We start from the raw sequence: 12896 nt of genomic DNA on the forward strand, positions 1-12896 counted from the left end.
TTGCATTGCAAAAGGTTAAGCATGATGAAGTAGTTTGTTTTTACACCATTTGAAGATCCAATATTCGATGCCACGTGTTTTCTTGCAAAATCATATGAGATGGGAATCCAATCAGATGGTGTAAATCATGTAAATTGGTAGAAGGTAAATTCAGAATGTGAATAGGCGACTGTAGTGGGAGTAGTAAAGGTGTGTTTGAGAGTGGTAATGGTTTTTTCATTGTATCTAAAGAATAAGAAGCGATAAAACCCTCTTTTATAAAAAAAAATAAAAGAGAGACAATAAAAGAGGGTTTTATCGCTTCTTATTCTTTAGATACAATGCTTTTTATTTATTGGGTAGTAGTGGTAAATTTGGTCTTATTTGGGATGTTTCGATTAATTGATATCAAAAGGAAAGACCGGAACTTTATAACACCGAGGACTTTGCAAGTTGTTTGAGGTAGAGTTGCTAAGATTTGTTCTGTTAGAATGACCCTGGAGTCTTTTCGGAAGGTTAAGAGATTGTTCCCTGTGTTTGATACTACTTATTTTAATGCTTTGTTGACTTTGTGTCAAGAGAAGAGTATGAGCGATGCGAGGAATGCTTACCATCTGTTGAAGAAGGGTTTTAGGCTCGATTTGCAAACCTTTAACGTACTTTTGTCGGGGTGCGACTTGCTCTGCTGACAAAGCTGCTGCATGTAGAAGTCAGAAGATGACTTATTTGGCAGAGCCCTGAGTCAGAAGGTTCTATCTTGCCAATTCTTATTAGCTCCTCAGTCCCAGAAACAATCTTGCTCTTCGAATCTATCTTCAAGACTGGACGGATTCGTAAGGCATGAGCAGAAAAACCCAAGCAGATCCTGAGTGGATGAGAGAGGAATTAGAAGCTCTATCCATTTGGACCACAGCTCTATCAACTGATTGGATATAGCAAGTTCGGGTGCCAATGCAATTTGATTGCCAGGAGATAACTTGTTATTCTAGCAGCCTCCTCCTATGAACTGATGGTATTCAGAGTTCATTGCTCTCGCAGGCTCTCACCCAAATGGAAGGTCACATGCTTGCATTTATGTTGTGCGCGTAGACCATTAGTACCATTGTTTAAAGAGCAGGCTAGACTTGATCAACTGGCAGTGTCAATTGCCTGTCAATCCGTATTTTATTAACGTTTACGTCAAAAACTAATGCATGCGCCAACCAAACTGGCTATTTTCTATTTTCTATAAAAATGACACTAAAAATCATGGGCTAATGGTTTTCTCAATCAAAATTGCATCTCTATTTTATTTTTTTCCTGGTCTAATTAACAGTCGCAGAATTAATCAATCATGACATTCATAACTATCAAATAAAAAGGGCTCTGACAATTAAAATTTACCCTTTTTATTTGATTTAGAGCCACCATCCTCTTTGCTTCGCTTTCCCCCACTCCTACCACTCTCTTGCTTTCCATGTTTATCCGGTTTAACTCTGGGTTTTACACTTATAACACCACCTGGGTTTATCTTTCCACCATGTTCTTGCAAAGCATTCTCCAACTCTTCTTCCCTGCCCACAATTGCATGCTGTTGAAGGAATTCAGGATTCAGTAAACCCTCCATCTTGGATTTCATCCCATCCTACAGTCAGTTTAGCACTTGGAGATAAAAGAACAGATACAGGGATTAAAGAGAGGAGGAGAAAAAAGGAAGAAAAACACACCTCAACTTGCTTTGCTGCTTCTTTTAGATCATCATTCACTGATATGCTGTGAGGTCTCAACTCTCTCTGAAAAATTTGTTCACGTCAGGAATTAGATTGTTTTGAATGAAAATGTTCATACAATAGCAACAATAGAAGAATCGCACATAAGAAAAGGGTGGAACACAGCTGTGTCAAAATATATTCGGCCTCTTGATGATGAAAACTGAATGGAGAAAAAGGATTCACGTGGCCAAGCATAGCTAGCCTCAAAACAAAGCCTGGTTGAGTATATAATGGAGAAAAGGGATAATTTTTCTAGGCGTTGGGATTACAAAATATTTATTGGATTCATATACTCACAATACATTTATGTATTAAACAAATCCATGTGCGGCAATGTTTTTCATTGTGTTGTGTATTATTATGTATGAAGTACAGGTTTTCTATCAACTTACCTCTTTTATCCGGGGTAGGGTTGATTCTATCTCTTTAGAAGCAATACCACGAAGATATTTGTAGATCTTCTTCATAGCCTTCATAAAAAGTGACAAAATTTGTGTTCTTTCCAACTTCATTTGTTCCTGTAATAACAATTCAGCAGTACACTCAGTAGTCATTCCTGATACTAGCATCAATAAAACAGATATTAGATGCACTAGAAGTTCTGAGGATCTAACTTTTATACCAAAAGCGACACATTTTTTTACCCTTTTCCAGATAGCTCTCCGTTCACTTTCTTGCACACAGATATATGCACATGCGTGAAATGAAATAATCTAACTGACAAGTTGAGAAGCAAACCTCAACAAAGGTAATATTTCGTTGCTGCAAACCAACACAGAGTAAAATAGAAGCCGAAACATGTGACAATGTGACAGGAAGCTTTCCTCGAAAATATAGACGAGCCAGGATTGGAACAATGTCTAAAATCTGGAGGAAACAAAAACACACAATTATTAGAATCACACAGAATGAAGTACCTGACAAACCTTTGCATTTTTTCAAATTACTAATGTTACCAACTTTAGTTATTTCCACAAGACAGGTGATGAAATGGTCTATGGCAATCCTGCTGTCTAGAAGTCAATTAAATCTCACGATTCTCACCCCATCCCAGTCTTCAGAAGTTCAGCATAAATGGTAAACAAATGGGTTGTGATTGGAGTAGGTCTAATATTCTATGGTGCAAAGAATTAGATCGCATCTAATAGACATTTTTCTTCTTTTATTTACAGAAAAAAAAATTACAGCTATCTTGCATCTCAAAAACATGTCTATCCACAGAACCTCTTACATTCCATACTAGTTCCCAATATCCATTGACATGTGCAAATCTTGAGCATGCAATGGAAACATAAAAAAGCCATAGTCCTCTGCTAAAAAAAACCACCCATCGGATATCAAAAGACCCCTTCCCACACTCCTGTTCTCATTGAATTTAAAAGAAGTTCTGTTATTGGTGTACTGATAAATGGGAAGGGGGTTACTTATCGATCCATCATATACACAAACTACACATTTTTGCATTAATTTCAACTGGCAGATTTTATTTTCTTGGCCAGAAAAGAACTAAAACAATGCCATGTTGAGGGAGATACAAATCATTTACACACAATAACCCTTTTGCCTTAGTATAATGATGCCAGGTGTACAAGTTCTAAAAGTCATTCAGCAGACTGAAACGGGTTCGTTTCTCATTGTTTCCAAGCAGAGATGGACCTCAAATTTATATGCAGGTGCCACATATCAGATTATTTGCAATGATATAAATTTTATCCAATAACTTGCTGAGCAAACATGACAGTTTTCAATTGGACCTTACCAGATGAAAATCAGCAAGGTTTCCAGTATAAACTTTCAACCGCTCCAAATCATATGGTGATAGATCATCAGTAGGTGACCTCCAAAATGTATCAGGAGCAGATGATGTGGGTTCGTGCTTCATGTCAGTGTAGTTAATTTTAGGATCCAAGACACTGAAATATCAAGAGTTGCATGAGCATATTAAACAGAAACTCATTTGAAGGTAAAGTTTCAAAGCTGACCTCATAGCAAGCTTATATTCCATTGAACGGAAACTATCACCTTCCAGTAGTCGAGCAAACCTTCGCTTGAAATCTGAAGACAGATGAGAAATAAGCTTTGAATATTCAGAATTAAAAATAAATCTGAAAAGGTATGTGTTGATCTGAAAATAGGACTAACCTTTGTAAAATGGACCAAAAAAGCCCCATTCATCTGACCCACTAGCTTCACTATCATCGCTGTTTAATGGTTTGAGTACCATACATGAATACTCACCAGTTACCGTATTCTAATTCAAAAGAAAACAATAAACAAATAAAGTTCACAACTAATTATCATTATATAACACAGTGTCCATATAATAAAACTGAAAAGGCATCTTAACTGGAATTTGGCCAATGTAGAAGGGAGCAAATTTACGTCTCTTCCAAAAGCGAAAAAGGTCCAAAGTTAGCCCAAAGGAAACACCAAGGTAATGGAGCTTTTCCGGTCGTCGTTCATGAAGATTTACTAGCAAAGGTGGAAGGTCCGTCCTAGGTTTTATATTTTCTTCTAGCAAAGAAACCTACAGGCACAATATGTTACAAAAGCATATGACTCTGTCCATATTACTGGCCTCCGGCAAAATAAATTTTCCATATGAAAAGTAATGTAACAAGATACTGTTCATATTAATGGATTCATAGTTATCATTCTAATTTGAATTTTTTAGGGAGAACAGAAGAAATTATTGGGCAAGTGAGACTGCAATAATTCTTGATTGAAATTAAAGGATTTCATTGCATTCTTGGATTTAGAATCTATAATATAGCAAGATAGTTAAAATACCCCATATACTACAACATGAACCAAACATGAAGATCATTAACGGAAATATAACTATCAAAACTTAATATAGAAACAAGAGTTGTTCAGTGAATGGACCTTCTCTGCAGCTTCTGTAACTCTAAGTTGAGGAATTTCCCCATCATTTTCATCATCTACTACAGAAATGGGAGTAAATTGTCCTTCGTAGTACCTATAGAGACTAGGATTGTAAATGCCTCCACTTTCAAAGAAATTTTAACTTGTAAATGCATCATGACAAGATTAAGCATGGATCATACTCATCAAGTCATTTTAACTTGTAAATGCTTCATGACAAGATTAAGCATGGAGCATACTCATCAAGTCACTTTCTCTTATATATTAGAGTGCTTGTTATATTATACTGTTGCATATGCAGCACAGACTTAGGATATCCCATCACAAATCATATCAAAGTACATGTTCTCATATTGGCAAAATCTCTTACTCTTGATATTAAGGCCACAATGATGATATGTATCCATATTTTAGGTTTCACTATGAAGCAAAGTAAGCAAAACTACAAGACTCTTTATGTTTTTGACAGTTGTTTTCCAGAGTCTTTAAGTTTAATTAAAGGAAGATTTTCTTTATACCACTTTTCAATAAAATTTGCCACTTCTTTTGCGTTACCTTGTATTGTCATTATTCAACTCCAAAATTAAGTACTAACAATTTCATGCGGGAGACTGCAGCACAGCTCTAATTCTACCACTTGAACCAGCAGTCATTCAACACATGGTTCAATAAACTTACACACAATATTTACAAAGCTCCATCGAAATCTTGATGCAATGTCACTGACAAAACATATGGTAGCTCACATGTATGAATATTTTTCATAAAACTAAATTTTCCTTATCTAGAAAACAAAAGGTTCAGTAGTCAAGGTACCAAAAGAGAAGACCTCCAAACTCTCCCTGTAAAATGGGTGTACTACAAAGCTAAAACTACCAAGTCAGCTCATATGGTAGCTCATAAACCATAAAACTATATCATTGGTCTTATCAAGTCTGGACTCTACTTCAAGTGAAAAATTAGTTCAATCATTCCAGGTACCACACTACTGTGTAGGGACAACTGCTTAGGAGTATGAAAATTCATGAATAAAAACATGAAGTTTGATAGAAAATACGTCAGCAAGAAAGCTAATTCTGTACCAATTCAACTAATCCTTGCTGAAATAGGAGCAGTCCTTGGTCTAAGATTATGACTTGAATCATAATCTCTAGGTCAAGTTTCTTCTTTTTTAACCAAAAATTGTACAGCAAACATCTAAAAATAACCTAAATACAACAAAGAGAAGAAATAAGAAAGCCTGCTGCCATTCTAATTGCAATTACTTTTAGTTTTGATAATCTTACCAACTGTAAGCAAGATAAGTGCAATATCTATTTGAATGATAATGTCAAAATAGGGAGAGACCAACCTGGTTAAGAGTTCCACTGCAGCAGAACCGTATCCAAGCTGTGTTGAAACCACATAAAGAAAAGGTATATTACAGTTCATTACATGAATCCGAGGCACTCAGTTTGGCATGATTGACATAGAGGCTTACCCTCATTGCACTTGGATGGGTGGCAATGCGAACAATACGAGCACCTGAAAAGCTAGGGAAAACTGTATCACGAAACTGCTCACAGAATTTCCATGGTATTTGGTCCCCAAAGGGTTGATGGCCCTCACTTAAGCTTTGGATTGCAGATTTACGAGAAATCTGTCCTTCAAGACAAACCTGTAAATAATGATGGACCATAACAATGAGAATCATAATAAAATGTTTCGGCAAATTTGCAATGACTACAAAAATTAGGAAGATCCTTCACATATAATCAAACAATGATATCAAGCACATTACTTATCACAGAGCAAAAGTTCCTGTTGAGTTAAGAGAAATGAGATAGAGCCTGTCATTTACATATAGAATACCTGGATAAAAGCTTATTACAAATAACTGCTAAGAGTTTAAAAACTTTTGGTCTATCCGAAGCTAAATTTTGCTCTGCCCTCCACTCAGATGGCTAGTGTAGGCAATTAAAATTGGATGCCCAGAGAGTATTCTCAATCCTCACAGATTCAAAAGGTAGAATACTTGTGAACAGTGTTTATTGCCTCAATATAGAACAGCAGACACCAAAACAGATCAAGAAGCGATCAATCACATTAATAAAAGAAAATAAGCATTTAGTGTGCAGAAACCTTATGTGAAAAGCATTATTTAAACAAAAATAATCTACAAGGGGACCAGTGATGAATTTGGAGACACATTGATAATTTGATTCACCATAGAATTTAATGCTACAGCAGAATAACTAGAAGTGCTTGTGTCTCTCTTAGGTTATTTACCTGAATGACGCATAAGATATCAGGAAGTTGATTTTTTGACTCATCAACAGGGCCTGTGCATACAATATTAGTACAAACCTAATCTCTTGCTGAAAAAATAAAATAAATCAGTTCAAGGAAAAAGTTCTACCGAGAAACACAAACAAATGGTGTGCGGGAGCATCAGCCATTAGTTGTAAGTCATTAGGAGAATTTTTGTAGTGAGATGCGACATATAATGCCATCATTCGCTGCACAAATTAAGATACATAAGCATCATATCTTGAATACCATTAACTAAATACAAAAATATCAAATCACAATGCATTTTACCTGCAGAAATAACTCACTGTCTTTGTGATAGGAAAAGAGAGTATCCCGATTGATGTAATAGAGATTACATTCACTGCATGGGGGTAATCTAGTTGGGCAAACAAACAAAAGAGTAAATCAATAAAGTTAATTGATATGGTTTCATAACAGAGATCTCAATGAAGATGATGGAGGAACCTTCAGATCCCATGTTCCCAGCAACTTAATTCTGACCTTCTGATACTAGGTATTGAATTTGTAACATCCAGACAGAGTAAGGCATTGAGCCAGGATTCTATTGGATCACGAGAAGCATATCTGATAGACTCGCTTAGTTCTATCTTTCTGAAAAGACGACCTGAATGAAAACAAATAATGAAAACAGCAAATCTTTCAAATAAATGACCTAAATTCGAAAAAACTAGAAGTTTCAAAAACTGCAAACCAAGACAACAGCAAGATTGTACTGTCCTTGAAACCATAGAAGTAGAATCAGAGACTATTCAAGATATTGTGCCCCAGGACATATAGTTTCCCAATAGAAAACAATGATCACTGTATTCATTCTGGTATATTGTACTTCTTTCATCAAGTTCAGTTAACATATAGTGAGTAAGCAACTGACATGTTGTACTTCTTTCATCAATTTCAGTTAACATATAGTGAGCATGCAACAAGATTATGCTGAGTTTAAGCATTTTAAATGGATATTGCCCACATCAACACGGATATGCCATGAGAATAATTAAGACTGGTCCTACAATAAGCAATACAAACATTCCTAGCAGCACAAGATACATTCATAGACGACACATTCATTATAAAACTATCAGAGCCATGTGCACAGATATATACCAGAAAGAGAGCCCTCCACATTCTTAGAAGATATCTGGCTTTGTTCTTCCAATTGCTGCAGAAGTTTTAGTGACAAGGATCGGCCAGTACCTTCATAGCTTTATTCAGGAAGACAAGTGTAAATGTATATAAGCATGCCTTCATAGCTTTATCAGAGGAGTGCATTTGGCTTGGTTAAAAGGTGCAAAATATAAAAAGCCACTATTGTTGGAGAAGGAAATGGAAGCTTTCTTTGGAAATCAATGATCTCTTGAGGAAAAGTAGTAGCTTTCAATTGAAATTAAAAAAGTATCATTCATACCCATTCACAGTTGATGAAAGGAAAACCAGATATGGACCTAGCAGGGACCTCACAACAGGCAATGGAATTGCAGCAGCTTCATCAATAATTAGTAGTTCAACTTGGGAGAGCTTTTCATGTTCATGTGGCTGTATATACTGCAAGGAAATGCAAGAAACCACATACATTAGGTATTTAATTACATGATGTAGCAGATCCTTACAAACCAACAAGAGAGATGGATCAGTTAACTAAGAACATCATTTTACATGGGCGGTCCTTATCTTCTAACCTGAATTGTTTGTCTGTGCTGCTTGAAGATATTAATGCGCACAGTAGCTTTCTTGAACTCAGGATTTGCACTTTTCACCACATCATAATCAATATGTTCCTGGAAATAAAAGGCCAGGTCACAAGCTTAAGAAAAAAAGGTGAATGGACAGTACCTGCACAGAAACCAGACTGGCCATAGAGAGCAAACAGGAGAAACTGTCTTAAGAGAGGTGTGCATGATTACATAGTATACATTCGAAAAAATGGGCTTGAGACATAACACACAATTGCTTCAGATCTGAACAATGTCCAGATACTCAAGGCATGAGAGAAAAGCAGAAAACAAAATGCAAAAGAAAATCATTCATGCAACAATAGATGTTGCCAGGAAACAGAATAATGGATACATGGCTAGTTGAACTGCTCTATTAATATGTTATGAATATAAAAGGAGCTGACTGCCAATTTTATTTAACAGTCCATCTTACTTTATTGACCCTGGTACATCAACTAGAAAATGTTGGTTTGCTCTAACTCACATGCTAATAGAAAAGTGCAACCATAAAAACAAATAAAGCACCTTCAGTGTGTATCAATGGCTTATACTGATATGATCATGAAGCATATCATACCAAGCAAAGGGAAAAGGGACAACTGTACCTTGTATTCAATTGCATCAAATCCTCTGCATATGAATTCAAACAAAGTTTTTATGTTTTCAGGGTTGGGTGCAGTAATAAATATATTTGAATACCTGTAAATAGCATTGTTGTTTTGTTATTATTATTTGTATGAAAAAGATCATTTAGGGCAAACAAGCACAAGCATCAAAGAAACATGCAGCATTTGATATCCACATTACCCAGCTGCAATAGCTCCAGCAACAGCTAAACCAAGCGCAGCAGATTTCCCACGACCTCGAGCAGCAAGCAAAGCAACTGTGCTGCGCAGCGTCTTATCCAAAACTGAATCAAGGAATGTGATCACAGCTTTTCCCTATTTGAAATAAAAATTTAAATGTGAAACAATAAAGACAATACGAAGTATCAACCACATTAGTTATCCACTGTGTTCTCTACCTGATCCAGTGTACAACACTTTTTGATCAAAGGACCAACAGGAAAATCCTGATGTAGTTGTTCTTTCAAATTCTTTAGGCCTCGCTCTGCTTCTGAAAGCCCTTCAGAGTCCTTTAATCACCGAACACAAGACAAAAGATAACTTGAGCATTTAGATAAAACTGGAATACTCAATGCAATAGATATGCTGTAAAGAAAGAATCACTTGCTAGAGAGGATACATTGAGCCAAATCTTCATTTATTATTTTTGTTAAAGAAAAAATAATTATTGTACAGCAAGAAACAATACATAAATTTTTTTTGCAGTCAGTAAAGAAGTCACACCTCTTTAACAGGAACTGGGGTGATTGACCTTATATGAGAAGAAATAGGTAAAATGTTGAGCTCGTCATCCATAACCACACATGCTTTGCATGAAGCAAGTGATAGTAAGAAACGTTCATTAAAGCGGCCAGATGCCCGGAAATGGGACTCGGTACGAAACCTCTCATGAACATCCTGAAATCAGTAAAATCTTCTATAATAAACCTTTGCTTTTAAGCACAAGGCAAAGCTCAAAGAATATACTGTTGTTGCCTCATAAATTTGTCAGGAAACAAGAAAGAATATAATTGCATTTTTTTTTAACTCAAGTTTAGTGTTCACGTCAAAGTATTAAGAGAGTCAAAGCAAAAAAAGCATAAACCATCTTCATGCGTCCTTTGTCTTTGCAGTCCTTTGAACAAATCTAGAAACTAAAAGGGCTTAAATACAAAAGGAGATATAAATCATACCATAACCATTGTGTACAAACTGGTCAACGAAGATAAAGAGCGTAGCAGCAACACAATCAACCCACCTCCTTCAACTGTTTCTATAGTTCTAGCCAACAAATTCGGAGTCAATGCCTCAAAATCCTAAAAATAAATAAAACAGAACAATATTCCTTCATAATAACTAATATAGAGACAAATCATTAATTGATTAATTAAAGTTTACTTACCTGTAATATGCACATTCCGAAAGTATTACCGAGAATTCTCTCGGAATCCTTGTACAAACAGTAGGTTAAACCTCCAGTTTCAAGAAAGAGCGAAAAGGGATCAACCTTCTCAGGATCCAACAGTCCCCTCTGCATCAACTTTTTCACCTGCTTCGCTCGTTTTTTCTTGTGACTGCATCATACATAAATTCACATAAAAAAATTAAATCCAATATCCAGCTCAAAAAAATAATAAAACAAAATAAAAAGTAAAATAAACCTGCTAAGTTCAAGTTTATCCTTGTAGCACCACAAAACGGTTGGTCTAGATTTCACCACTGCCTTGCTTAGCATATAATGAAGATTCACAATCTGTATCCAATGCAGTGCAAAATTATCACTATTACAAGAATAGAAAGAAAACAGAGAATTAAGAGGAGCGTCCAAGCATGCCTGGTCACGTGACTTGTCGCCGATGATAAGGAAGAGAGACCGGTGGCGTAGTTTGACGCCATTTTCGATGAGTGTTCTGATTCTCTCGTCCACCTTCTTCCTCATTATTACAAGCTTTTGCCTGCTTATTGAGTGTGATAAGCTTGCTCCTTTTCCTTTTAGCCTTCGACGGATTGATGCCGCCGGCGGTTCCGGTGCTTTGCTGTGAGTGTCTCTGTGTCGCACTCTGTTTTGTTTTTGAGAATTGAGGGTTTAAGTCGGGTTTTTGCTAAAAGAGATGAAGCTATGGTGACTGTTAAAAACTTGGGTGGAATTGAACCGGGTTCAACACTATCAGGAAACTTCGAATTTGGCACTCAACTTTTTATTACTCCTCTACTTGAATGCTTCATTTTTAATTTTATAAATTTGAGTTAATGACTTTTTTTTCCTCCATTTGAATGAATATTTTTAATTCAGTTATCTAGCAAAAAGTGAGTCCTGATAAAAAAGAATTATGAAAATCATAAATTAAAATTGAAAATAAGGGGGGGAAAGCAAAAATGAAAAAGTGTATTTAAACTTTCCAACACATAAATAAAACCTAAATTACCATACTACTTGGTAATATAAGTTATTACAATTCCACATTCACAAAATAAAAACTATTATCATCAAAAAACTAAAAAAGAAGCAATAATTTAATTTATTCAATTTAAGCTCAATACTACACATAATTTTATGAAATCTTAAATTTTCATCATCATTATTTTTTTATATATACATAAAAATATTTTAAATCAACTTACGTGTACCAAACTAAGTTTTTATATCTCAAACAAACCTTTCAAAATAGAGCTTACACTATTCATAGCCCTAGGAGTATTTGTTAGCAAAAAAATTTTAAATTTAAAACCTAGCTTAGAAGCAGCTCCAACAGAAGCAATTAAATAATAAACCAAATGTCATTTACCTTTTATTTTTTTACTGTTTGCATTTTAACGGAAGAGCTAAACAAATAGCCATTTTGGCTATTTGTTTCCTTGACAGTCATTTTTATATTTAATTGTAGAAATGGCCAACAGCTCTTTTTTTTTTTCCCTTTAAATATAGAAGAAATTTTCTATGAATACATGAAGAAAAAACTTGTAGTTTTAAATTTTTGTATTGTGTTTCACCCTTCTCTCAAATTTTAAAAAATAAAAATTAATTATTCTCCGGTTAATTATTAACATCGGTTGTGTTAATTAGTTGAAATTAAAAGGTGTGCTTGTTTAAAAACTTTTTCTATTTTCTTTTTTATATCTCTTAATTTTTTAGACCTTTTATTGTTAATTTAATATTTGTGATGAGTTCTATTTCTTTATTATTTTATGTTTTTAATATGGGTTAAGGAAGATAATTTTTATTTATGTTGTTATCTTTGATAAAATTGAGAGGAATTAATAATGGTAGTTAATATTGATAAAAAAGATAGAGTTACATATTTAAAATTTATTTAAAATTATATTTTTTAACTTTCATATTACTTCATTAATTTTATATTACTTTTATAAATTACTCATATTAATTATATATAAAATATCTAAATTAGTTATATAATTATATTGAAATTAATTTAAGATGAAATATATTAAAATATAAATGGCTTTTCTATATAGCTTTTTACCATTGGAATGCATATAATCCAAAAAGCTATATTTACACTATTTAAAAAGTTATTTTTTTTATTTGGCTCTTCAATATAGCATTTTTTTATTGGAGATGCTATTACACTATTCATGACCCCAGGAATATTTGTTAGCAAAAAAATTTAAACTTAAAACCTATAACTGCAAAC

The 12896-nt window shown here is 34.5% G+C and overlaps 1 protein-coding gene across 4 annotated transcripts; it reads right to left on the bottom strand.

Moving 5' to 3' along the window:
• Positions 1 to 313: 313 nt before the first annotated feature.
• On the bottom strand, positions 314 to 11361 carry LOC118039112 (RNA cytidine acetyltransferase 1). 4 transcript variants are annotated; one of them, XM_073409599.1, is made up of 27 exons: positions 11078 to 11361; positions 10905 to 10996; positions 10646 to 10817; positions 10437 to 10559; positions 9988 to 10161; positions 9663 to 9773; positions 9446 to 9579; positions 9244 to 9337; positions 8603 to 8701; positions 8332 to 8468; positions 8031 to 8128; positions 7410 to 7533; positions 7197 to 7284; positions 7015 to 7114; positions 6885 to 6937; positions 6097 to 6273; positions 5968 to 6005; positions 4617 to 4710; positions 4078 to 4257; positions 3873 to 3981; positions 3713 to 3785; positions 3490 to 3643; positions 2469 to 2597; positions 2123 to 2248; positions 1686 to 1751; positions 1363 to 1603; positions 314 to 844 (listed from the first exon to the last, which is right to left on the bottom strand). In XM_073409599.1, exons 1-27 carry the CDS (start codon positions 11180 to 11182, stop codon positions 795 to 797), a joined length of 3141 nt encoding a protein of 1046 aa, XP_073265700.1. In that variant the 5' UTR covers positions 11183 to 11361; the 3' UTR covers positions 314 to 794. The 4 variants fall into 4 exon arrangements, with proteins under 4 accessions (XP_073265700.1, XP_034901625.2, XP_073265701.1 ...); XM_035045719.2 differs by lacking the exon at positions 314 to 844 and having other exon boundaries at positions 1266 to 1603; XM_035045734.2 differs by lacking the exons at positions 10905 to 10996; positions 11078 to 11361 and having other exon boundaries at positions 10437 to 10516; positions 10646 to 10785.
• Positions 11362 to 12896: the final 1535 nt, after the last annotated feature.

Source organism: Populus alba, chromosome 5 (genome assembly GCF_005239225.2).
Source record: "Populus alba chromosome 5, ASM523922v2, whole genome shotgun sequence".
NCBI lineage: Eukaryota > Viridiplantae > Streptophyta > Magnoliopsida > Malpighiales > Salicaceae > Populus > Populus alba.